Here is a 25,442-nt window from a genome sequence, read left to right on the forward strand (position 1 = left end):
AGGCAGGGCAGGGTTTGAGGGACACTGATAGGGCATGGAGGGAAGTTTACAGTACTGGATTTCTGCATAAATAGATTGTCTCCGCCACTATCAAACTGGCACGTTTCACCAACACGGACATTTGTCATGATTAATGCATAATGTGTTTGGTGACCTTTTGTAGTGAGTGGAGAACACTGATAATTAAAATGGCCTATGCTTGTCTTTTCTTAGGGTGAGGGGGAGAGTGACCATCTGCACTCCCTCTTTGAAATCTAAGGACCCCTTACATTTCCCACCTTATTACTCACCTTCAAGGTCCTACATCCGCACTCTTTATCTTTTTGGATAAAGGAGCTGTAGCAAAATCCTTCCAGAACCATTCATTACCACTCCATAATTGGTCACAGAGGTGATCTGTAAGTGATGCTAGAAAATATGCACTTTTCCCTGTAGTATCTGAGCCCCTCTATTCTGTACCAAACCCTCCATTTCTTGGGAGGAAATTGTTAAATATAATTGTTAAATCTTTGCTTACAAACTCTCTTTGGCTTTTTTGGTTTTAAATTACAGCCATTTTAAACTGCTGATTGATCAACTTATTGTGAGCGGCGTGTCATTAGGCTTGAATTATTGTAGTGCTTTTTTGTGCATGCAAATAGAACCTTAATATCTTAAGAATATTTTCTTGACAGGTGATCACAAAATCAGAGATGATTGAATACTATGATGTGAGTGGCTGCTACATTCTTCGTCCATGGACTTTTTTCATTTGGGAAACCATCAAGGATTTTTTCGATGGTGAGATCAAGAAACTTGGTGTAGAAAACTGCTACTTTCCCATGTTTGTGTCCCAGGCTGCTCTGGAGAAAGAGAAAACTCATATTGCTGACTTTGCTCCTGAGGTACACATCAGAATTCTGTTTACTGCACTCATGTACTACATTTAACTTTAGCTAAACTGTGTCTTTTTAAAAACTAAGGATAGTGCTCAGATAAATGATGTAGGCAGATATTTTTGTATTCTTACAACCAGAAGCTGTGCAAACAACTGCTGCTCCTAGTCCTAGTAGGCAATGATGTCAAATATAAAACAGTTAAAAGTTTGTAAACCCTTCTTTGATAGTGTTTTTGGAGGTCTGCTTTCCATTATGAAGAAGGGGTGGAAAGGAATCTATGTAGGTGTCTGTCAGTCCTTGTTAGAACGATTATTTCAGTAGTGCTTAAATATCATTTATATTGTGTAATTAATGAAGGTGATAGGGAACCTAGAACTTCAAGATCTTTTTTTATTTTAAATCAAGTTGGAGGAAACTTAATATTTTAAATGTTTAGGTTGCTTGGGTTACGAGATCTGGTAAAACAGAGCTGGCTGAACCAATTGCTGTACGTCCTACAAGTGAAACAGGTAAGAAACTAACTTGCAAGTAATCAACAGTTTCAGAATGAGTAACTGATACAGCAGAATTCTGTTGTAGTTTTGAGACCAGTTGGTGGTCTACTAGGTAGGACACTATGATTGAACACTGGAAAAATCTTAGAGGAAAATATTTTCCTGTTTCATCACAACTTGAAACATTTCTAAATTTTTCCCAATAAACTAGCTAAAGAAGTTTTATTTACACACACATTGCAAATTATTTAGTTTTCTTATTTAATACTTTAGAAAGCTCTTTGACTGGAATTTTCTTTAATATTTTGAAGTTTTGGGGATGAAAGGTTTTTATTCAATTTTGCTTTTACGAAAAGTAATTTTCATTGTTCATGTTGTATTTTACCTTATGCATTTTTTCATTAATATTCAGATTTTAAAGTCATTAAATATAACTAAGATACAAAAGTGGAGCAACTCCTAGTTAAATCAGATACAATATACTAAATTGTAATATGATAGTGTGCTATCATGAAAATTTCTTAATTAGCTGATTGTGTATGTATGAATCTAGATGCATCTAAATGTTCTAGTCTTAATGAAAGACAGTGATTTAATAATATGAAAACTAACTGCATGTGTAAAGTAGTTAGGTTTCCCGTTCACCTTCGTAGAGTCACTAAAGTAGATGTGTTTTGAGTTCTGAGGTGTGTGTGAAACCACTTCGCTTCAGACCAGAAGCAAGCCACGTATTACCTGAGGAGTTGGAGCAAGGCAAAAATATTCCTTTCATCAAGGTCCTGTGTCCACTGCAGAATTTCACTTGAGTGGGACAGAAAATATGAAAAGTGAAATCCTCACAATGAAGCAGAGGGTCTCTTATACTTATGTTTAACAAATTATGTATATTATGGTTGAGACATGTTCGACATGTTCCTCAGAAAAACCAACAATATTTTTTATAATCTTTTACAGTAATGTATCCTGCCTTTGCAAAGTGGGTGCAGTCACATAGAGATCTTCCTATCAAGCTTAATCAGTGGTGCAACGTAGTGGTAGGTGCATTTAGTCAACCATTTTTTTTTTTAAAGTGAAGCACATGGCAAGGAATTTGGTATGCTTAAAAATTGTCCTAAATTTATTAGGACAATCGTTCCGTAAGAGATGGCATCATACCAATATTAATTAAAATATAAACAATTAATAGTTTCATTATGTAATGTGTTTTGGCATGTGGGCATAGGTATATGATTTAATAATAATTAAATAAAATATTAGTTTAAAAGGACCACATTGTGAAAGTATGTTCAATTCCTTTATTTAAAAAGAATCCAAATTTCTTTTTTAATCCCAAAATTTGGGATTTGCAGAGTAATATAAAATGCCAAAGAAGTAGCTTTTTAAAAAACTTAATCTAAGTAAAAAGAAAAGGAGTACTTGTGGCACCTTAGAGACTAACCAATTTATTTGATCATAAGCTTTTGTGAGCTACAGCTCACTTCGTCAGATGCAGTCAGTGGAATCTAAGTAGTTCACAGTTATGCTACTGAATTTGAATGTTTTTTTTAAAAAAAAAAATTCCTTTTCTTGGCAGCGTTGGGAGTTCAAACATCCTCAGCCTTTCCTGCGCACTCGTGAGTTCCTTTGGCAGGAAGGACACACAGCATTTGCTACTTATGAAGAAGCAGCAGAGGAGGTACAAAGCACTGAATGTTTTTAACTATTACTGATCTTTGCCACTCATTTTTGCGCGTACGCGCGCGCCACCAGCTTTTTTTTTTTTGGTTTGAGTATTGGCAGCGTCAATGTGATGTGAACATTGACCCTCTTAAGGCCTTAAGTGTAACATCAAATTTAAATCTTTTATCTTAATTTCTTTAGGGCCAGATTTGTTCTGCTCTCTGGCTGTTTTGAGATGCTCTTGAGCAATGCAAAGCAGCTAGGATTGGGTGGCCAGTTAAGTTGGTTTACAGCGGCTTTGCATAGCCTAAATGCTGCAAAAGGGGTCAGGCAAAGTGAATGTGTGATTGAGTGAGGGAGGGAGGAGAGCATAGAGAATCATGGATATGAATAGGCTTGGAGTGGAATAAATGTGTTTGGAGAAGGTAGACTGGCGCTACATGAAAGGGGATCTTGAGGAGGGGGCAGTCCCTGAACTGTAGCATCTTTTGTGCTTGTCTCAGCACCCCCTGGTAGTGCTACCGCAGTGAGCAGTGGCACCGATGAAGCACTGCCATAAGGAACCTTTCAAACAATGGTGCCCAAGCTAGCATGCAGCCGCAGAATCTTCAAAGCATGATGACAGCTAGGCCAACAAAGTGACCAATGAGCACTTTTGGCACGTTTTGTCCACACCTTGACTCATTTCAGTTACAGCTAGTAGAATTATAGCATGCAATTTCTCTGTAGAGGAAGAGTGATAATTTGAGTAGATACAATTGTTAACAACTTAGCCTTATTTCAAGGTGGGTAAAAATCTGTTCTTTTGTGTTTTGGTTTTGTTTTAATAAAATTTAAAAATTGGATTTTTTAATTTGGATTTTTTTTATTTAAATTAAATAATTTTATTAAATTTGAAAATGACAACCTATGTTAAAGCCTAAACTCTGAGTAGAACCTTGGTGTTACGAACACCAGAGTTACAACCTGACCAGTCAACCAGACACCTCATTTGGAACCGGATGTACATAATCAGGCAGCAGCAGCGACCAAAAAAAAAAGCAAATATAGTACAGTATTGTATTTAAATTATTTTTTAGTAGTTTACATTTTTTTCTGCGTAGTAAAGTTTCAAAGCTATATTAAGTCAATGTTCAGTTGTAAACTTTTGAAAGAACAACCATAACATTTTGTTCAGAGTTGCAAACATTTCAGAGTTATGAACAACCTCTATTCCCCAGGTGTTCGTAACTCTGAGGTTCTACTTTATCTATTTGAAATAATTTAAACTCAATACAAAACATGATATTAAGCTAGTAAAAATTTGCTGGCTAAGCACCTACAACCAGTTTGTTGAAGCGCTAACCCAGCTTTTGGCTGCAATAGCCGCCTCTTCAACTGTTCAGTTCAATGACTTGTTCATTCAAAGTTAAGAAATTGATTGGGAGTTGAAAAAGCAGAAAAGCTTGTTTTCCTCTTCCATTCTATGGATGAAAACTAGGTGTAGGAGGCTTAGATCTACTAGTTTATCGAATCTTGAAGGACTGGGTGATAAGCAATGTTCCCTCTAATTTTTGACAGGCTGTGTGCAAAAAATTTCTTCTGTGCAAATTTTTGTGCACGCAGGGTTTAGGATCTGTGTGCGCACGCATACAGCTTAGAGGGAACAGTGGTGATGAGATATAAGTTCAGATCACTAACTACAGATAATGTATCTTCCTTTGTTTTAATAAATCAGTTATCCGTTAATAAACTTTTTTCTGATGCATTCAGCATATTTAAGGTAGTTTTATTTACTTAAAAAAAAAACTTAAAATGCTGGTTTAATACGTTTTAATTGAATTTGAATTTCTATTCAAATTTGTCTTGACACAAATGACAATGAAAAATTTTAATCTAGTAAAAAGTTAGGCTATATAATTTCTTAAATATTATTGATATGGTGTATACTTCTGGTTAGCAAAAAGTAGTACCGAATATAGTGTAAAGGCTATGTGTAGCTGCAAATCAACATGTTTTAATGGTTATCAATCTTTCTTTAGAAAAATAATTAAAGTACAAATCCAAAATAATTAAAATTGATTTTAATCAAGATTTCCTGCTTGCCGATTTAAGTAATTGTTAAAATCGTTGATATTTAAATCAATCCTTCCTGGCCTACACAACTTTATTTCTTCAAGTATATCAAGTGCATGACACCTCAGTGAGGTTTAACTACCTGGAAATGTTCACATCACATCTTTTATCTTAATTTCTTTAGGGCCAGATTTGTCCTGCTCTCTGGCTGTTTTGAGATGCTCTTGAGCACTGCAAAGCAGCTAGGATTGGGTGGCCAGTTAAGTTGGTTTACAGCTGCTTTGCATAGCCTAAATGCTGCAAAAGGGGTCAGGCAAAGTGAATGTGTGATTGAGTGAGTGAGGGAGGAGAGCATAGAGAATCATGGATATGAATAGGCTTGGAGTGGAATAAATGTGAAGTTAGTATATAAAGAAGAGTGACACAGGATTCTCAGTTTCTTAAAGGATCAACTTATAATTAATTATAACTCTCAAACAAGCTAATATATTCAGTTTTCAATATACATTGCATGCACAAACTGTAAGTGCTGCAGTTTTAGGGATGATATGCCATATCTTCAAATATAATAAGGTTTGAATCCCTGTTTTGACTTCTGTTTTGCACTTAATCACATACGGAGTCTGACACCTCTGTAATAATGACCCTTTTTGTTTAATGGTTTCTAGACTTAAATATTTTGTTTTACAGAAAACATCTGCAAAACCTCAAAATGAGTAAAAAATAAAATTGATCTTTAGTTTTATTTGAAGAGAAGAGACAAGTAGGATGTTCAGGTTTTTATGCAGTTGTAGCCAGTCACGCCATTCAGCAATATTTTGGATTTGGAAAATGTTTGAAGAGTAACTCCAAATCACTGAAGTAACTTAAAGGTTTTAATCATAGGTATTGCAGATTCTTGATCTGTATGCTCGGGTGTATGAAGAACTCCTGGCAATACCTATTGTGAAAGGAAGAAAGACTGAAAAAGAGAAGTTTGCAGGTGGAGACTATACAACCACTGTGGAAGCATATGTATCTGCCAGTGGAAGAGCTATCCAGGTATATATTAATACATACATTTTTTCACTTTTTTGAAAGAAAGGACAGCAAAAAGGAATGTTGCTGACCTTATACTTAGCAGGTTTCAGAGTAACAGCCGTGTTAGTCTGTATTCGCAAAAAGAAAAGGAGTACTTGTGGCACCTTAGAGACTAACCAATTTATTTGAGTATGAGCTTTCGTGAGCTACAGCTCACTTCATCAGATACATACTGTGGAAACTGCAGCAGACTTTATATATACACAGAGAATATGAAACAATACCTCCTCCCACCCCACTGTCCTGCTGGTAATAGCTTATCTAAAGTAATCGTCAGATTAGGCCATTTCCAGCACAAATCCAGGTTTTCTCACCCTCCACCCCCCCACACAAAGGGGTGGAGGGTGAGAAAACCTGGATTTGTGCTGGAAATGGCCTAATCTGACGATTACTTTAGATAAGCTATTACCAGCAGGACAGTGGGGTGGGAGGAGGTATTGTTTCATATTCTCTGTGTATATATAAAGTCTGCTGCAGTTTCCACAGTATGTATCTGATGAAGTGAGCTGTAGCTCACGAAAGCTCATACTCAAATAAATTGGTTAGTCTCTAAGGTGCCACAAGTACTCCTTTTCTTTATACTTAGCAGTCATTGTAAATTTCTGTTGAGCAGAGACTTCTATATGTGTCGGTTTCAGGGAGCAACATCGCACCATCTGGGGCAAAATTTTTCAAAAATGTTTGAGATTGTGTTTGAAGATCCCAAGATACCAGGAGAAAAACAGTTCGCCTATCAAAACTCCTGGGGAATTTCGACTCGGACCATTGGTGTGATGACATTGATCCATGGGGATAATATGGGCTTGGTGCTACCACCTCGGGTAGCATGTGTTCAGGTGTGTACAAATGACTTGTCTAATTGGTTCATATGGCAGAACTTTACTTCAAAGTACCTCACCTTTTTCCTTTCCTGTCTTGCAATGGGATTAATCAATATTTCCTATTGGGTGCCTGATGAAAAGAACTCTTTTTTTTTAATGTAGGGGTACTGAAAATAATACTTGTAGAGCATTCTGTATGCAGTCAGTAAGAGTTTATCAGGCTGGTTCTTGAGTTATATTCCTTGTGAGAGACAAGCTATATCTTCTAAATTTTCTGTCTACCCAAAATTAGATTATTAGTAATACTTGGCAAAAAAGTTTCTTAGTTAGGGGGTTTCGAAAGATGTTAACCAGATTTAGCACCACAACACTGTCTCCTTAAACCTTCCACATCCTTAAACTCAACACTTTAAGGTTGATTGTCTTTTGGTATTTTTGGTACGGTACATGACAATAATTGGGAACAACTTTATCCATTACTGTATGTATCTTTTTCTTTTAATTTGCATCATGTCACAGGTTGTAATTATTCCTTGTGGCATCACAAATACACTTTCCGAAGAGGACAAAGAGGCACTGATGAAGAAATGTAATGAATATCTTAAAAGGCTGCTCAGTGTCAATGTCCGCGTACGTGCTGACTTAAGAGACAACTATTCACCTGGTTGGAAGTTCAATCACTGGGAGCTTAAGGTAAATTTCTTTTCAGTAGATCTTAATGTATGTTCATGTGGACTTTTTTGTATTCTCTGCAGGCAAATATTTTCTGTCTAAAGTCGATTGAAAAATGGTCAATTTTTGATACAGCATGAATTGCTGCAATTATTGGTGACTTGTGTTTCTTGAAATTTCATAAAAGCTAATTGAAGAAAAAAGGCAGTTTCTGAGATGACAGATTCTCACCCAGAAAAAATAATTAACTTGGACAAGAGATGTCTTGAACTTGTGAATTTTGACTCTATGCGCACACACAGAATGATCTATAAGCAATGTTAAGGAAGAGAGGTACATACCTAAATCAATTAAAAGGAAAAAAACTCATGCCAAACACATGTGTGATGAGTGAGAGGACACTATACTCCTGGGGGAATTCTGCGCCAAAAAACAAATTCTGCACAAATATTTTAAAATCTGCAGATTGTATTTATCAAAATAACACCACAAGATCATGCCAGTTTCAATTATTTTGATCATTTATTTCAAAATACCTGTCAGGAAATATGTCTGTAACAATACAGACACACACACATTCCCCCAGAAGTAGAGATCTAAAGAAACCCCTTCGACAACCCAGTTTCTGCTTCTCTGCCCCCTTCCCTCAGGAGCCCAGCTAGGGAGCCGGACACTCACACCCCCACCCTGCCCAGAGCCCAGCTGTGGGGGACCCCCAGCCTATCCACCGAAACATCCCCGCCCCAGAGAACAGCTGCGCCCCCCCCCCAACCCAGCTACAGGGCCACCCCTAGCCAAGACACCCAGATGTCCCACCACCACCACCCCAGGGCCTCCCCTAGCCCAGACATCTATCCCTTCCCAGAGCCCATCCATGGCCCCCACCAGCCCAGACACCTGCTCCCCTGCCCCTCAGAGCCCTGGGATCCAGAGGGAGAAACAGCCTGATGCTGGGTCCCAGGCTTGCACGGAGTTTCTTGTGCACTGCCGCCTCCGCCCTTAAGGGCGTGAGGGGGAGTGCAGCTGTCGAACTTCTAGCTCTCTCCTCCCTCTGGCAGTGTCTTCTGTGTGAGAGCTGGGCTCTTCTGCGTTCGGTGGCCCCTAGTGGCGGCCAGCAGCACTGCAGCCCATTTCTGTGGGGGAACAGAAATGCTGTGCAAAAAACATTAATTTCTGTAAAATTCTGCATTGCACAGTTGTGCAAAATTCCGCCAGGAGTAACACTAGCTTCTGATATCCTAGTTGAGCAGAATGGAAAATACAAGATGGTCTTGGATGGTATCACTAAATAAAGAATCCTTTTTATTTATCAGAAAAGCAACTACTTCGTCACTCAAATACTATGGTTAAAAGTAGATTCAGTCCTCCTTTTACAGGAAAACAGAGTAACTGCATATAAAACAAGATATCTGTAAAGTGAAGAGAATAAAGGAGACCAAGTTTCAAGACTGGGTTTAAATATAATGTATATTACAACATAACGAAAGGGATGAGAAATTAAAATAAGACAGAATGGAGCTCTGTGGCATCAGAGTTGGAAGTCTGTGTAAATGTTCAAATGCCAAACTTCAATATAAGATGATGTAGAAGCCTTCTGTGCAATCCAATGGGTCTTGAAAAAAATCTCCCATTGCACCTAAAGAGTGAAAATGTCACACTTTATCCTAAAGCTCTATTTCTGAGTAGTGTGTTAAAGGTTAATAAGTTAAGGTTGCAATAAACAGTTAATTGTTACAGAGAGTCCAACAGAAGCAATAGGTTGATTATTACCTTGGCTTACAACCATCTTTTATAATACCTTCTGATATGCTTAAAAATCATTTATAAAGGATTTATAAACAATTTATAAGTGCAACCAAAAATGTCATGAAAAATGTCAGTCTAAAATCCGACTCCAGAGCCATTTTGAGAAGTAAGAGACTTAACATTTGAGTGTTTGTGCTCCCAGTATGGAATCCATTTTTCCCTCCTCTTACAGTTGCAGTAATGGAACAAGACTCATAAATACTTCTACTTTAAAGTGTTTTAATTTTTTGCTCACAAAATTGAGGGGAATTTGTGCTGACTTGAGCCTGGTGTGGTATGGGCAGGCACTGTGTGAGTTTTCACAAACAACTTTGTTCATAGACCTCCTTTGACGTCTGCAAAACTCATGCCATTCCAATCTGACACCTCTTAAACAGAGATCTGCTACTTCTTCTACCAGATAGTTTGGTGATAGCCTCTCTTGCTTTTCCTTTGCAAAGTATGGTAGAATTTCAACCTGAGTATCCAGAGAAGACAGCCCAGTGCATTAGCTTGCTATTCTAGAGAACTTTTCTTTGTCAGAATATATTAGAATATGAAAATGGTATAATGTTAAGGCTGTGATTTACAGGAAAACAGCACTTATTTTGCTGAGCTCCACTAAGTTCACAAAGTAAGAAGTGCTTTTCACCATGAACAAACCAGGAAGGAAGTGTGTGTGTGTGTTTGTGTTTTTGGGGGTGGGGGGGACAGGGTTATATCTAGTCTTAAATTCCAAGTGAGACTTCTGAGGTTCTGGAGGAAGCCAACCTGCTGACATAATACTGTATAATTACACAGTGTCCAGAGGTGCTAAGTGTCTTTGCTGCTCTGTTGCCCTGCACACCATATAGACATTGGGAGAGAGTTCCTGCCTTAAAGACCTTAGTCTAAAAAGTTTTTTGACAATAGCTGTGTGTGACTCCCGCAAAGAGACTTGAGTCTTTGCGAAGGTCACAGGTAGCTTCTAAGGTGGCTTCTTCAATCGCTTTAAGGTATCCACTTGCTGAGCACTGCACTTCATTAAGTCACACTCTGCATGTGACTGCTTCCATGCCTCTTACTAATGAGGTGCATCAGCCTTAAGTCAGATCTACACTACAAATTTACATTAGCGCATCAGGTGAAGATGCTCTAAGCCAACGGGAGAGAGCTCTCCCTTCTGCTTAATAACTCCACCTCTGTAAGAAGAAGTGGCTGTGTCATTGGGAGAAGCTCTCCCACCAACATAGTGCTGTCCACATGCAGGTTTAATTTCGGTCTAATTATGTCACTCAGGAGTGTGGATTTTTCACATGCCTGAGAAACGTAGGTATATGGAAGTATGTATGTAGTGTAGACCAGGCCTGAGAACAAAGAGGTGGAGATACTGGGTATTCTCCCAGAATCCCAAATGGCATTTTGTAAATGAAAAAACACTATTATTGTTACGAGTTTATTTGATGCCAGGTGCTGATAGGATTTCGGTACCTTTACATCTGGCTTGGAATAGAAGTAAACATTTCCCTCTTAAAAATAGGTCACCCATCAGTATCAAACTACTAGCCCTAAGGCGTGAAACCTAGTCTGTAGATCAAATGCCAAGATCATCTAGAGTCTGCAGTGAGTGGAAGCCTGGACAAAGGTGTCTTACAAAATGTTTTTAAAATGGTCAGGACCTAGACTCTTTGGCATTTCGCCTACTGATTGGATTTCCACAGGGAACAAGAAACTGTGAACAGCCTCTCCTAAATGAAAGGATATGTACAGCACGTTCCTGCAATAAAATATTGCTTTAGACTCCTAATTCCAGCAGTTACCAGTACACCCGTAAAAACTTACAAATGGGAACAAACAGTTGGGGATCTGCCTGTGTGTATGAGAAGTCACGGGCCCTTTGTCATAAGGTTTAAGAAGCAAGGAAAATGTTACATAATGCAATTAACTTCTCTTAAGCCTTCAAGTATTCTACCAACATCAGTATTAACATTTAGTGGAGCTGTTTTCAAGGACCTTTTAAAAAAACGTTTGTGGTAATACAGTTTAAACATGCTGTGCCAGGCCAAAATTATAATAAATCATTTATTGAAGAGTTATATTGGGTATAAATTAGTAAAGCTATATTTAATTGTAATTTTAACAATCCTCTGTAATTAGGTCAATTGTGTTCTAGCTGTGTTAGAATAGTGTCTAAAACATGTTTTAAAACGGTCTAAATGTGGCTGATATGCCAGTGTACATAACAAACACGTAAATCAACAACCACCTGAAAAAATAATCATTAGGTGCAGCACACTGGTAAGGAGCGTTGCATGTGAAAGAGGAACTTGGATAAACAAGTATATACAAAGTTATTTTCTAGATTCTCTTTCCCACCACCATCACTCGTCACCCAGTCTGGGCACGGGTATGCAAAGGTTTTTCTAATCCTTTTCTTTCAGTTTCTTTTATCCTCAGGGGAGGTCAAACTTCCAGCAATTGAAAACAAAGTGGTGATTACACTGCATTATTGATTGTGACAACATTGTTTGAACACAATAAAATTTTGTTTGCTGTGGGAGAATCTATATTTCTTTCAGAAAGGAAAAGGCCTAATACCTGTGCTAGTTAAGTAAACAGCCACATCCACAAAAATTATTCCCTCTTGACTGGCTGCTGAAAATATAAATCTAAATAGATTGTTTTGGGAGGGATATTGTATTTATTTTAGCATACTGAAAGGCATTTTGTTTTTATTTTTTGTTTCAAGAAAGGACACTTAATTTGACTCTTTATTATACTACACTGTACGATACTTCAATTTGCTATAATAGGTCCTTTGTAGCTTCCGTTTCAACAGTCCATAGAGAAACAGTGTACTGAACACATAAGTAAAAAATAAATACCTTAAGTCCAGGAGCATGCAAAAGATTGGGAGCATTTTCATGGAACTCCCCGTAGGTAGCCATCTTTAATTCACATGTATAGCATCATCTGGGAAGGAGTCATCCAAATGAAAGAAGGCTATTTCTGTTTCCTGTTTCAAACACTATCAGAAGAGTATAAAATGAGCATAATTGGAGTTCATAAAAACCTTGCAGTAGCATTTTGATAAGGCGAAACTGAGAATCAGTACAGCTTTAGGTTTGCCCCAATCCTGAATTTTTTCCAAGTACTGTATTAAGACAGCAAAACAGTTCTTGTTAATCATATGATTTGTCTGAGAGCAAGACAAAGAGAAATAAAAATCATGTGTCAAGTGGATCCATACTGAACAAAGCATCTTAGTGGATGAAACCATACTCTCTTGAGAATGACTGACCGGTTCTGCAGTTTTCACTAATTTTGTATTGCATTATTTTTGCTTGTAGGGTGTTCCCATCAGGCTTGAAGTGGGACCACGAGATATGAAGAACGGTCAGTTTGTAGCTGTCAGAAGAGACACAGGACAGAAGTTGACCTTTGCAGAACATGAGGCAGAGGATAAACTCAGACACATTTTGGAGGAGATCCATGCTAACCTTTACAACAGGTTAGTCTAAAAGGGAATAAATCATATGGCATCTGTGACTGACACGACTTTATTTTAACTGTAGAAGAGATTTCTTCAACTCAATTAGATTTAACTGTGGAGAAAGTCATCAAGACAAGTCTTCTCTGTGCACTTTCATTTTTCAGTCTGAGGAGCTCATTCTGATTGTCACAAAAAGTTTCCCAAATGTGCCTGTGAAATAGAATTTTCAAATGTTAACAACACTTCAAGTTCAGATCTTCAAGTTAAGTCTCTGCCAATATCCATATGGTACTGACATCTAAATATGAGCCCCCTGTACTTTTTTGATGTAGTGGTACTGTGCAGGCTTGTAGTGCTGGAAGGCTTTTAGAATCTGTTCAAAAAAACAAAATTCTTTGATAATAATATTGGAGCTTACATCTATCTCTAAGGTAAAATTTTCAAAAGCACCCAAGTTCCACTTTCAAAAATGAGTAACACTTTCATATTGACTTTCACTGGTATGTAGGCTCTTAAATCACTGAAGCCCTTTTGAAAATTTTATCTGAAGTTACTACGTATGGCAAATCTCTGTAATAAGGTGATGCATAAGAATATGATTGTTTCATATTCTTGACGCCTGTATGGGAGAGGTGCAGGGTTGTCAAGTGTGGTAAAGGCAGTCCTGCTATTCTGATTTGAAGACCTTATAAGGTCATTCTTGATATAAACCTGTTTATATTTGGAGTTTCAGTTGACTAAGGTATTTGAATGTCAGAAAATGATCTAACCAAAAGAGGTAAATGAGTTTTGATTTCCGCTTTAGGTTTAGCTTTCAAGCATTATTATAGTACCCTCCACTCAGTTACAACAGTCTTAAGTTGATTTCCTAGTTAACTGGTGCATCTCTGAGGTGATCTGATGGTGATGCTTAACTTTTCTGTGACTTCATCTCTGGCTGATTCTGCCAGAGTTTTCAGTCCCTCCACACCGTGATACATGCTGAAAACATATGATATGCTTCCCTGCCTGTTCTTGGCTAGTATTTTGTTCTTTTCACACCAGCTGTATAGGCTGAGTATATTGCAGATGCCCCTGCTGTACTCTCTCAGACAATATCCTCAGTCCTGTTGCAAACCAAATAGCAGTGCCATCTCCCAAACCTTTGGGCTTGTCTAATAGTGTGATGGAACTGCAACAGCCTGGAGAGAAATATCTTTTAATTCATCAGAATTTCTTCTTTTGGGAACACAAGCTGTAGAAGAATATCCTGATTAAGAAGATTCTACAGTCTTTGTACTTTTTCTCTTGTAATTTGGTGTTTGGTGGCTCAGCACAATTGCTTCAGATGGTAACTTCATTTAGAAGATGAATACTCATATCTGTCTTTACTAAATTTCTTTTCTTGTCTTAGAGCTTTTGAAGACCTAACAAATCATATGGTGGTGGCCAATACTATGGAAGATTTTCAAAAAGAACTTGAAGCAGGAAAGGTAAGGAGGTTCCAAATACACTGAAGTCTGAATAAGTGTCTTGCAACATTGTTAAAACAGGACACACATTTTCCTATCCATTACAGGCCAGTTGGAGATCAGATGCTTTCACAGCCTAAATAAATGCATTATTACTATTTGAAAGGGTGCTTGGTAGTTTAATCCAATTTGCTTACACGCTGGAAACTTTTCATGGAGAGGTTGGCAACAAACTGTAACTTTCCCAAATGCTGCAGTAGTTGCAGTTGCCATCTGTTATACTAAAGCACAGTTTTGATTAAAATTTTTCACGCTACTAGTCTTTAAAATATTATGTTCAGGCATTAGAGGTGACAAGGCCACTACGGGAAACTTTACATACCTGGTATCAAACGGCATCATTTATTTAAAATGAGTGTACTGCTTTTTCAGCAGGAAGTGACCGTAGCAGATCTTAATGCAAATATCTTTTATTTGGATTAAGATAAGATACTATAATTATTCCCCTACAAATGGTGTAAAAAAAAAAAAAAGACATTATGACTGCATTCCAGGAGTCCAAAGTACGTACTACTTGCGTCAAAGAAAACTGACCTTTCTAACCTCATCAGAAGCATTGAGTGCATTGACAGGTGCTGGGCATCAAGAAGTTAAGATTGATCATTAGAATAACTGATGATGTAACAGGACTGAGTTTTATATTAAATTCCGTGGTAAGGGCACTAGCAACTTATGGAAAAAATTAAAGTTTTTGGTGGAGCAATTGAAGTCTAAATCAGCCATTAAGACTGTATTTTTAATGTTTAAGAAGTGTTTTATTCTTCCCATGAGGTGCACATTAAACCACCTTTGATTGACTTAAGGAGAGCCTATCCCTGAAGTTCTATACCCAGATCCCCCAGCACGTGAAAACATTTGAATAAATGTTCTTGAAGACTGCATCTCGTTAACAACTAAGAATCACTATTGGTGCAAGACTGCAACTAAGAAATAATACAAAAGAAAAAAGTGTTTAAAAAAAAAAAGTGGGATGCCAATTTGGCTCTGCTCTTAAAATAACCATACACTCTTGCTGAACATGTCCTTTAAGGGTCAGGTACAGGGCCAGTGGGATTTATGTTGAATAGAAAAAAATACAATTATGAGCTAACTCATGCATTACTCTCACCGCCACCCACCCCCTTAATCTTTTTTCCTGTAATTTGTGTCACACAATCTCATCTGCATCTTGTCTTAAATTAGATTGTAAACTCTTCAGAGAGGAGACCGACTCTGTGTCGGTACAGCAACTAGCACAGTAGGGACCCTGACCTTGACTGGGGTATATGTTTGCTCCCTAAATATGGTGGTTAAAAAACCCACATCTGATTTGCCATCACCCCAGAAGCAAAATATATGTCAAGTTATTTTGGACCTTCTCAAAAAGATTTTTGCACTCAGCCTGCTGGTTCTGAAGTAACATTTCACTAATGCAAACCCTTTCCAGAAGCTGGTTTGGCTTACCTGATAAGTGTAAAGACCTCTTTGTCCCACAAATAATCACAATGATTTTATTATATATTGATGCAACATCAGTTTATGCTTTTAAAAACTACCCTTTGTCCCGGTGGCCTACAGAACAAAGGAGAGACGTGAGAAACAGAGGCTTTCCCAAAATGTTGGGCAATGTGGTAAACTTAGGATATATCTATACATACAGCCCTGCAGTGGCACAGCTGTCCAATACAGCTGCAGCACATCTGGTGAAGAAACTCTATGCTGACAGGAGAGAGCTCTCCCGTCAGCATGAAAAAAAAAACCACCTCCACGAGTGGCAGAAGCGAGGTCTACAGGAGAAGCTCTCCTGCCAACACAGTACTGTGCACACGAACGCTTATGTTGGTGTAATTTATGTTGCTCAGAGGGGTGGAATATTCGCACCCTCGAGTGACATAAATTTTGATGACATAGGCTGTAGTGTAAACATAGCCTTAGTTACAAAATTAGCTAAGGAAAAAATCCATAAAGAGCAAAAATGCAGCTTAAAGCAAATATATAAAAAACGTAATTGTATTGCGAGCAAATTATCATTATGGATTAATGGCTCTCCAGGATCTGCGGACATTTCCTCACACCTCAAAGCCCCAAATCACAATAGCTCTTACTTCTGTGAAGATGATCTGGGAAGGCAGCAATGTCCAACCTTGAATACCCCACCTCCTTTCACTTATTCAGAAGCAGATGCTGGAGAGCACCATGAGAAATCACTAACCTAGCTAGCTCTGCATCTGGGATAGTACTAGATCATAGATTTCAAACTTGTAAATAAAACATCTAAAGTAGTTGCACTTTATGACATGGAAAAGAAGCAGTGTAGTGAACATCTTTGATTTAGAAAAGTAAATGTTCCACCTCGGAAGTTACAAGCACTTATCTGAGTACCTAGATCTAAAGAATAAAAGTTTGAGGCACTTCATCTCGTGTAAAAAGAAAAGGAGTACTTGTGGCACCTTAGAGACTAACCAATTTATTTGAGCATGAGCTTTCGTGAGCTACAGCTCACTTCATCAGATGCATACTGTGGAAACTGCAGCAGACTTTATATATACACAGAGAATATGAAACAATACCTCCTCCCACCCCACTGTCCTGCTGGTAATAGCTTATCTAAAGTAATCATCAGGTTAGGCCATTTCCAGCACAAATCCAGGTTTTCTCACCCTCCACCCCCCACACAAATTCACTCTCCTGCTGGTGATAGCTCATCCAAAGTGTGTGTATATATGAATGTTTGTGTCCGTTTTTATATATTATTGTACAAAGCAGGTAACATATATAAAAGTAGTAGTTTTTCACGGAAACCCTCTTATTCAAATCTCTCTTAATTAAAACCTCACTATGTTGCATTGACCACAGTCTAAAAGGAGATTTCCCAAGCTAATTTCCCATGTTTTCCTGTATTTGGTGTGATTAACCCCTTAGACCATAAAATCTTTGAGATGTGGACTTCTTTGCTTTTGTGTCTTCAGTAATAACTACATGCAAAGTTTAATGAAAGCTGCAGGAATGATCCACAACAGCTCTTAAGTAAAACCCACATTTAGCAAACCAGAAAGATTAATACAAGCATGGAATATTCGGCACTAACATTAGACGCTTACTAGTCCCTCCTCCAAATTGCAGAAAATGAAAGAAGCTAATAAAAATGTATATTGCACCGAAGACTAAATGGGAGTTTTGTGCAAAGAAGTTGTTTCTTGTAGCATAACATAGCATAACAATTTTATTTAGGCTTCTGGTGAGGAAAACTAAAATAACAGGAGTGTGTGGAGCAAATGTGCACTTAAGACTTCTTGACATTTTAGCAACTGTCCTTTTCAGCTGTTGTCTTTGCCTCAGTTTTCCATAATCTTTTAAAAATAGTCTTCTTGGCTTTACAGTAACACTTCCTAACTGCTACTGTTAAAGTACATGAAGTGAAGAAATTGAGTGAAACATCCCTGGAAAACCTAGAACTGTTAGACTTCTGAAACAGAAATTTGCTGCCCTGTTAAGTTTAGAAATACTGAACAATCTAAATGGGCTGAAGTGGTTAAAAATAATTTAACGGTATGGTTACTGCATCTTGTACTGCCTCAGTGCTTAATATCTTGTCTTGTCTATCCAATGTTCCTTCTTACTGCTTATGTAAGAAGAAAATATGCTGGTGACAGTTCTCTTTACCTTAATGAAAATACTGAAATAAGTCCCTTCATAATGTTGTTCCTCAGAAAATATGAATGTATAGCACTGATCCTAAAAATTATAATGGGAAACTTCATTGGGAAAGCATTTCTTTAAAGTATGTAAATAGGTGTTGCTCTATAATCCAGTAGAGATACGGGAATTGAGATTTATATTTTTTTCTTTTAAAAAAAATAGCCTGGATATCCAGAGCTAGAAGGAGGAAATTTTTGGACCCCTTTTCATAGATGTAAAAATATCCTGTTGCTAAATTTCTAATAAGCTAGCAACCATCACTCTTCAAATTCTGCTGTGAGCTTACACTAAAGTTCTACTGTATTTCACTACAAAGGGGCAACTGTTGCTGTATATTTTCAGGATGAAAAAGCTATAAAAATCCTTTTGAGCTGTGTTAATTTTACCTTTGATTGTGGTAATTGATCATTAAGCTGAACCTTTCCTGTTTAGAATGTGGCAGGGGGCTGGACTAGATGCAGCCCTACAGTTCTTTGATTCTATGAGCTAACTTTGTAAAATGAGTAGTTTACCTGCAGTCTAAAAATTCTGCTTTATTATAAAAGGATGTCAGACTTTCAGAACTGTCCACCTACCAGCTCATTTAGGCATGCGTATGCAGCCAGATTGTCAAAAGTGCTCCGCATTCATCCACTCCCACTGTACTCTTTTGAAAATCTGATTCCTGTTATGGGTGCTGAGCACTATCAAAAATCTGGTCTTCAATGTCTGAAGTGTTAGACCTATAATGGTAGGGTTTGGGAGTCACTCCTAAAATAATGCCTGTTTGTTTTCACTGTATAAACTCTGCATCTTTCTTTCATTTCAGATTGTGCAGATTCCCTTTTGTGGGGAAATCGAGTGTGAGGACTGGATCAAGAAAACTACTGCCAGGTAAACTGTAACTGTTGAATTTAAGAGAATTTACATTTAACTTTCAAGTTGGGTATCTGAGTATAAAACAACATGAAAGTAACATTCATGTAGAGCAGTGATACTCAGACCTCAGTGGTTCAGGAGCAAAATTAGCGATCAACATTATCCAAAAGAGCCACAGAAGTGTGAATTCATAGTTTCGTTTACTAATTACTATAAATTATTCTCACAGCAAAGTAGCTGACCAAGTATTGTTGTTTTATCAACCACAATTTGTTAGAATGTAAGAACAGCTACACTGGGTCAGACTGAAGGTCCACCTAGCCCAGTATCCTGTCTATCCAAAAGTGGCCAATGCCAGGTGCTTCAGAGGGAATGAACAGAACAGATAATCATGAAGTGATCCATCCCCTGTCGCCCATTCCCAGCTTCTGGCAAACAGAGGCTAGGGACAGCCTGGTTAATAACGTAGTAAAAACATCCTGATTGGTTAATAATTAAATCACACAATGTTTTAATATCATGTGCTGCAAAGACCCACAGGAGGCGCATTAAAGAGCTATTTGCGGCTCGCGAGCCTCGGTCTGAGTATCACTGCTTTAGAGAGACCCTCCACATAGGATTCTCACTCTTGGGCCTTATCTTGTACTACAAGACAGGGCATTATTATTCCCTTAGCCTCAAAGTTTTTACCCAATGAAGTAATCACTGTGTGTGAGATTTCTTTCTTGTAATTCTTTTGGGAATTAAGAATATTAAATTTGTGTTCTATTTCAGAGATCAAGATCTTGAACCTGGTGCCCCATCGATGGGAGCAAAAAGTCTCTGCATCCCCTTCAAACCTCTCTGCGAGCTGCAGCAGGGAGCTAAATGTGTCTGTGGCAAGAACCCTGCCAAGTTCTACACCGTCTTTGGTCGTAGTTACTAAGTTACTAGCAAAAACACCTTGTTCCTTATTTCTGAACTCAACTTTTTTTAATAAGACTGAAATCTCCCCAGATCTTATCAGTTTTGTGACTTTTTAAATAATTCAAAAAACAAAGCCATAAGAAAGCATAAAAAAACCCCAGTCAGTCTTAGATTAGCAGTATTGCTCAGACTTTTCTGTAAACATCTCTAATAATAAATATGTATTGTGAGCTATAAAGTGGTTCTATCTTTATTTTTGTGTTTTATTTTGTGTTAGTGGAAAGATTTGGGTTTTTGTTGCTTGGTTTCTCTTTTGGTTGTGGGGAGTGAGTGTGCTTTCATGTATGCAAAACACAGATCTGTGAGGAAAAACCTGAAGTGTTGTAGATGATGTAACTAAACCAGGGAAATGGTTAAACTATTCTGCACCATGCGGAGTGTTTGTATATTTTAAAGTGATATGGTTTAGTATAGTCCTCCCAAAGGACGGGAGCTAGAAATTTGAAACCATGCTTGCCACTAACTTGCTAGGTGCCTGGCTTTGAACAACACACTTAATTTCTGTTCCTCAATCTCTAAACTGGAGATGTTTACTTGTCTCTCATTGGTATTGCAAGGGTTGCCGAATGTTAATCCTTGTAAAGTGCTTTGCAGATACAGTGGTATTGAGTGTAGAATATTTTGTCATGTTTATATTTTGGCAAGTTCCCTCACAAATATCCTGTTTTTACTTCCATTTCTCTCTCCCATGTATAAATCCTTTGAATGAAGCAGAGAGGGAGTAACATGGGTCAGAAAAGCCCCCAAACCAGTGTAATACGATGAAGCCCCACCTCCACAGGGTGTTGCTCTGGAGACCATGAAACTCCATCTCCAGTCTTAAGTTGGTAGGAGTTCTGTCCTTTGGTGTGAAGAGTGGGTGGAGCCAGCGAGATGCTCCCTGCTCTGACACTTCTGAGTGAAAATCTGCTTCTCACACCAGTTTCCCGTGCACCTTCCCTTCACGATAGGGCTCTGATATATCGGCGGGAGGGAGGAATTAGCCAGTTGCAACATGGCTCACAAAAACTATGCTGCCAGGGGGGAGAAAGTGGCTAGGAGTGCAGTTCAGATGGCACAATGAGGCTCAGTGAGCTTGTCCATTACGTTCCTGTGAATCCTTGGCAGCCATGGCTTCCAAACCCAGCATCCTGGAGGGAGAATCGGACAAAAACTCAGGAAACTTAAACTGGAGTTTTACCCTCCCACAGGCTTGTCTTCTGCATGTGTCTCCTGTGTTCCAAATTGATTGGGGTTATTTCTCATGCATAAAAATGTGAACTCTGGCAATCTTAGATGCAAAACTCACTTAGAGCCTTATCCCCAAATTTTTATAGCCTTCTCAGCTTTTCAAAAGGGAGTGAAATGCTATTTCCACTTCATGCGGATCCGTGATTTAGACTCTTATTCAAAATGACTGAGTACAATACAATGGCTTTTTTTTATGGGAGACCAGCCAGGTTTCTCACTGTATGGAGCCTCCTAGAAGTACATGTATGTATCAATTACTGTTTCTTCCATACTATTTCAAACAATGGGAAAATTCGAGTACATCTGACAAGTTCTCCGCTCAAGAGAAAATTATGCTGATAAAACTTTGAAATCAAGCCCCATGGTTTTGTTTTTTTGCAGAATTATAGCAATCAGGAGATGGTGATGGCATGTGCTGCTTCATGCATCAGTGGGATATGGGATACTATTTGTATTTAAACTTAAAAATGGATTGGCTGGAAATACATATACACTAAGTAGTTTTCAAGTGAACATAGTAATTGCAATGTCAGATCAAATCAGTGGTACATCTAGTGTAGTATTGTCTCTGATAGTGGTCAGTACCAGGTTTCAGGGTAAGTTGTTTGTTTGTGGGGGGGTTTTATGTGGACAGTTGTAAACTGCTCAGAACAAAGTTTCTTCCTAATCCCTGTCAGTCAATGGTTATCTTATGCTCTTGAAGTATTTGTATCTATCCCATTTCCAAAATCCCTCGCCCTCCACAAAAAACCCCTATGTGACATAACTGTGGATGTTCTATGTTGAGTCATTTTTAAAGTTGCAGTTGATCTTTACATATGCAACAATTCATATCTATGTTGTCCTTGCAGGAATCTACCCAGTAAGATATAATATTTATTGCTGTAGTGCCCAGAGGCTCCAATTGGAATTGGGAGATCCACACTGTTATAGAATAGATGCATATGAGGACACAGTGCCTGCCACATTATAAAGCTCTAATTATATTTGTTGTAAAACTTGCCATTTGATTATGATTCTGGACTCAAACTAATGTATATGGACACTGGATTTTTAGATCAAATTCAAAATATTGTGTTATAATCCATTAATAGCTAGTTTGGTTAGCACTGTTCCTGCTTTCAACTATCAGCCTCCGTGATGGAGCTTAGAAGACAGGCTGAGGGTCTGCCAGATTTTTGCATAGCTTGAAAATAAAGCTCCTGAGAGCAGAATATAGAATTGCTGTACATGGGATTAGTGGGGGAGAAGATATAGTCTTTTCAAATAGTGCAGAAAAGAGGAGGATCAGGTATTGCGTCAGACTGCAATATATGACTGTACTTACTGGCAATTGAAACCTATTCACAAAGCATAGAATTTTTTTGGCTGAGATCAAAGCAATTTTCTTTTGCGACTAGATCACTGTGGCATAGAGATATAGAAGAATCAGCCCTGGTAGCACCTTTTATTCCTCCTGGCTCCAAAGATTTCTGGAGATAAATCCTCTGTATGTCCAACCTTTTCTGGTAAACTAGTTGTTGAACTTGTTAAACTGGTGGCTATGGAGACACTAGTAATGACGTTGAGGTTGAGTTTTTTGCACTATAGGTGTCCTTAGATGCCCTAATCCTCCCATCAATTTGATATTGGTGAAATATTTGATATTGGTGAAATTCTTATCCCCACTCTGGCCCCTCTATGCTGGGTAAAGGTGCTGAAGCAGCATAAAGGGAGGGGCTCTAAAAGTCCTGGAGAATCCCCCCCACTATAGGAACAGTGGAAAAAGCTGCCGTTTTTCTTCCAAGGACTTTCAGAAATCCCAGTATAGGTAGGGTTACCAGAGGTGGGAATCGGGATTGGAAGGGCAGGTTAGCAGTGGAACCAAAGTGCACAATCTTGCAGAGGTTGAGAAGCACAGCTGCCCATAATCATCAGGTGACAAGTGAGACAGAAGAGCGACACGGAAGATCAAATAGAGCAAAAGTTACATTAGTAAGGACGCGTACCAGCAAGTTGCTGAACATCCTCAAGCTCCTGCTGAAGTGCCCCAGGGTATCCGCTCTAAAGGTTGGTTCAAATGTTAGAAGATGTTCTAAAATATGGAAGCTGCATCCAGGTTGCCTTTCCTTGGTTCTGCCCACCGCTTTTAGTGATCTCATAGGTGTGACACCGATTATCAATTATTTTGATTAAAGGGGCAGCATGCATTCAGTTATTTTGATCAGAGACGAGAATAAACAAAATACGTTGAAGGCATTGTTCTTAGAAATGAGCTGCTCTCAATCTGCCATAGGTTTGCTATGAAAACCTGATGAGTCCGAAAGAACCCGTTTTTTCACAAGAGTAGGTTTTCCGTGCACTTTTTTCCTAATTATAGCAGCGTTTGAAGTGATGACTTCTCCGCAGTGCTCGTTACTGGCGGAGGGGGAGAGAGTCTTTGTTTCTGCGGTGAGGAAAAAGTTGCACATCTGGAAGCACCACTTGAGCTGTTCTGTAACACTTTATGGAGAGACCACTCCCATCCTGTTGAATATGAGTATGAATTTGCAGATTTGCATGCCAGTAGAGTGGCAAACTCTTCTACCTTTTAAAAATGGTAAATCTGGACACATTGTAAAGAATAATCAGAAACGAGAGATTCCACTAAAGCTGATGAAATGACATTGTCTGCCATTATAATGGAATTTCTGATCCCTTAACTGCAGTAAGTGCAGGTCAAGAAAACTGAAGCAGCCCTAACAGTCTGACAATCTGAATAAAATAATGTTGTGGGTTGATGAGAGAAATATTGTAATGTTTGTGTATCACCCATCACTTACTGTACAGAATCAGAAAACTTGGCTGTCAGAGGATCTAATTTGCTATTTGCGGCTGGAGAAATGCCTTTAATTCAAGGGGCTGCTTCTGGGGTAGGTGGATCTGAGTCCTATCCTGACTTGTTGCTATAACATATTCTGTTGTGCAACATAGTGATGACTGTAAAATCAGTTCATTCCCTGAGAGAATCCTTAATGAAACATGGTAAATCAAACTAATTAAGCATGAAACATGGTCAATTAAACCAACATCCGATTTAGTTCAGGAAGCTGGGCCCCTGGTAAACTCTCTGTCCATAATGCACAGCTGGTTGCAATGATTCAAACTTCTGGAAGTGTTCCAGCTCCCTGCCACCTGAAGGCAAAACAAAAAGCATAGGGCCAGTTTTAGTTAGCTAAAGGGTTTTTCATAGAACATGGTCGATCCTCACTCAAAGGAGTCTTCATCCTGTTGCAGGCTTTCCTTTTTGGTTCAGAGTAACTTAGCTTTTCTGGACTTGAATGGGAATAATACCTATTTTTGGAAAGGACATGGAGATTCATCATGAAAGAGGCTCAGAGGTAAACCCTTCAGCAATGTGGGGATCATGCTTGTGAATTCTACATCACAAATAACCCCACGAAAGGAACGGATAACGGAAATGTGAGGCAAGTAGGTTATAGTTTCCTGGCAATGGGTGACTGATACAAAATCTTGAAATAGCACTTGGGTTGTGTTTGGAGTCCAACCTTCACTGGTTGATTAATGGTGTCCCCACTTCCCTCTTGCTGAGCTCGCTGTTTGTCTCCTGCAGCCACAGTGAGAACCCCTTAAGTTAAAGGGAAGCCTCCTGCAAGCGGAGTTGTGTTGTCTCTCTCTCTCCTGAAAGTTCTCTCAGCAACACCATACCATTCTGAATTAAATACCTACCTCTTTCCTCTGCTCTGACTGTCCAAACCTGGATGCCCTGTGTCTGTCTTTATCTGTTCTGATGAATACCAAAGAAAATTAAATGTAAATTTATGAGATTTGTAGAATGAAATACACTTTCACAGTGCCCAGCATCATATAATAATGAACCACAGGGAAAAGAGAACCATGGCAAAACCACAGGAGAAACAAATTTCAGTGTACAGGTTTCAGAGTAGCAGCCGTGTTCGTCTGTATTCGCAAAAAGAAAAGGAGTACTTGTGGCACCTTAGAGACTTTATTTGAGCATAAGCTTTCATGAGCTACAGCTCACTTCATCGGATGCAGTACATTGTACTCACTGGAATGAGCCAAAGCCTCTTGGAGAGAGGATGGCTGGGACAGCAGCCAAGTTCAGAACTAGTTGTGGGTCAGCTACAAGCACTCCCTTATAACTTATCCACTATATCCAACAACAATTCTTTATCCCAGTAAGAGAGTTAGCATATTAGGGGGGTGCTAGTTTTCCATCCCATAACTTTCCCACTTTCTTTGGGGCTCCAAACAACTTTAGCGTTTCTCTGCTCAGTTCAGGT

General features: G+C 38.6%; 1 protein-coding gene across 2 annotated transcripts in view; it reads left to right on the forward strand.

Annotated features, from left to right (window-relative positions):
• Positions 1-20,101, forward strand: part of EPRS1 (glutamyl-prolyl-tRNA synthetase 1) — a 60,651-nt gene extending 40,550 nt beyond the window's left edge. For both annotated transcript variants that reach the window (XM_077813751.1, XM_077813752.1), the window contains 11 exons: positions 675-884; positions 1,315-1,387; positions 2,327-2,406; positions 2,946-3,047; positions 5,972-6,127; positions 6,805-7,002; positions 7,507-7,680; positions 12,774-12,934; positions 14,310-14,388; positions 18,914-18,978; positions 19,738-20,101. In XM_077813751.1, coding sequence (XP_077669877.1) covers positions 675-884; positions 1,315-1,387; positions 2,327-2,406; positions 2,946-3,047; positions 5,972-6,127; positions 6,805-7,002; positions 7,507-7,680; positions 12,774-12,934; positions 14,310-14,388; positions 18,914-18,978; positions 19,738-19,888 — 1,449 coding nt within the window. In that variant the 3' untranslated portion in view covers positions 19,889-20,101. The remainder of the gene's footprint in view (positions 1-674; positions 885-1,314; positions 1,388-2,326; positions 2,407-2,945; positions 3,048-5,971; positions 6,128-6,804; positions 7,003-7,506; positions 7,681-12,773; positions 12,935-14,309; positions 14,389-18,913; positions 18,979-19,737) is intronic.
• The last annotated feature ends 5,341 nt before the right edge of the window (positions 20,102-25,442 follow it).

Source organism: Eretmochelys imbricata, chromosome 3 (genome assembly GCF_965152235.1).
Source record: "Eretmochelys imbricata isolate rEreImb1 chromosome 3, rEreImb1.hap1, whole genome shotgun sequence".
Lineage (NCBI taxonomy): Eukaryota > Metazoa > Chordata > Testudines > Cheloniidae > Eretmochelys > Eretmochelys imbricata.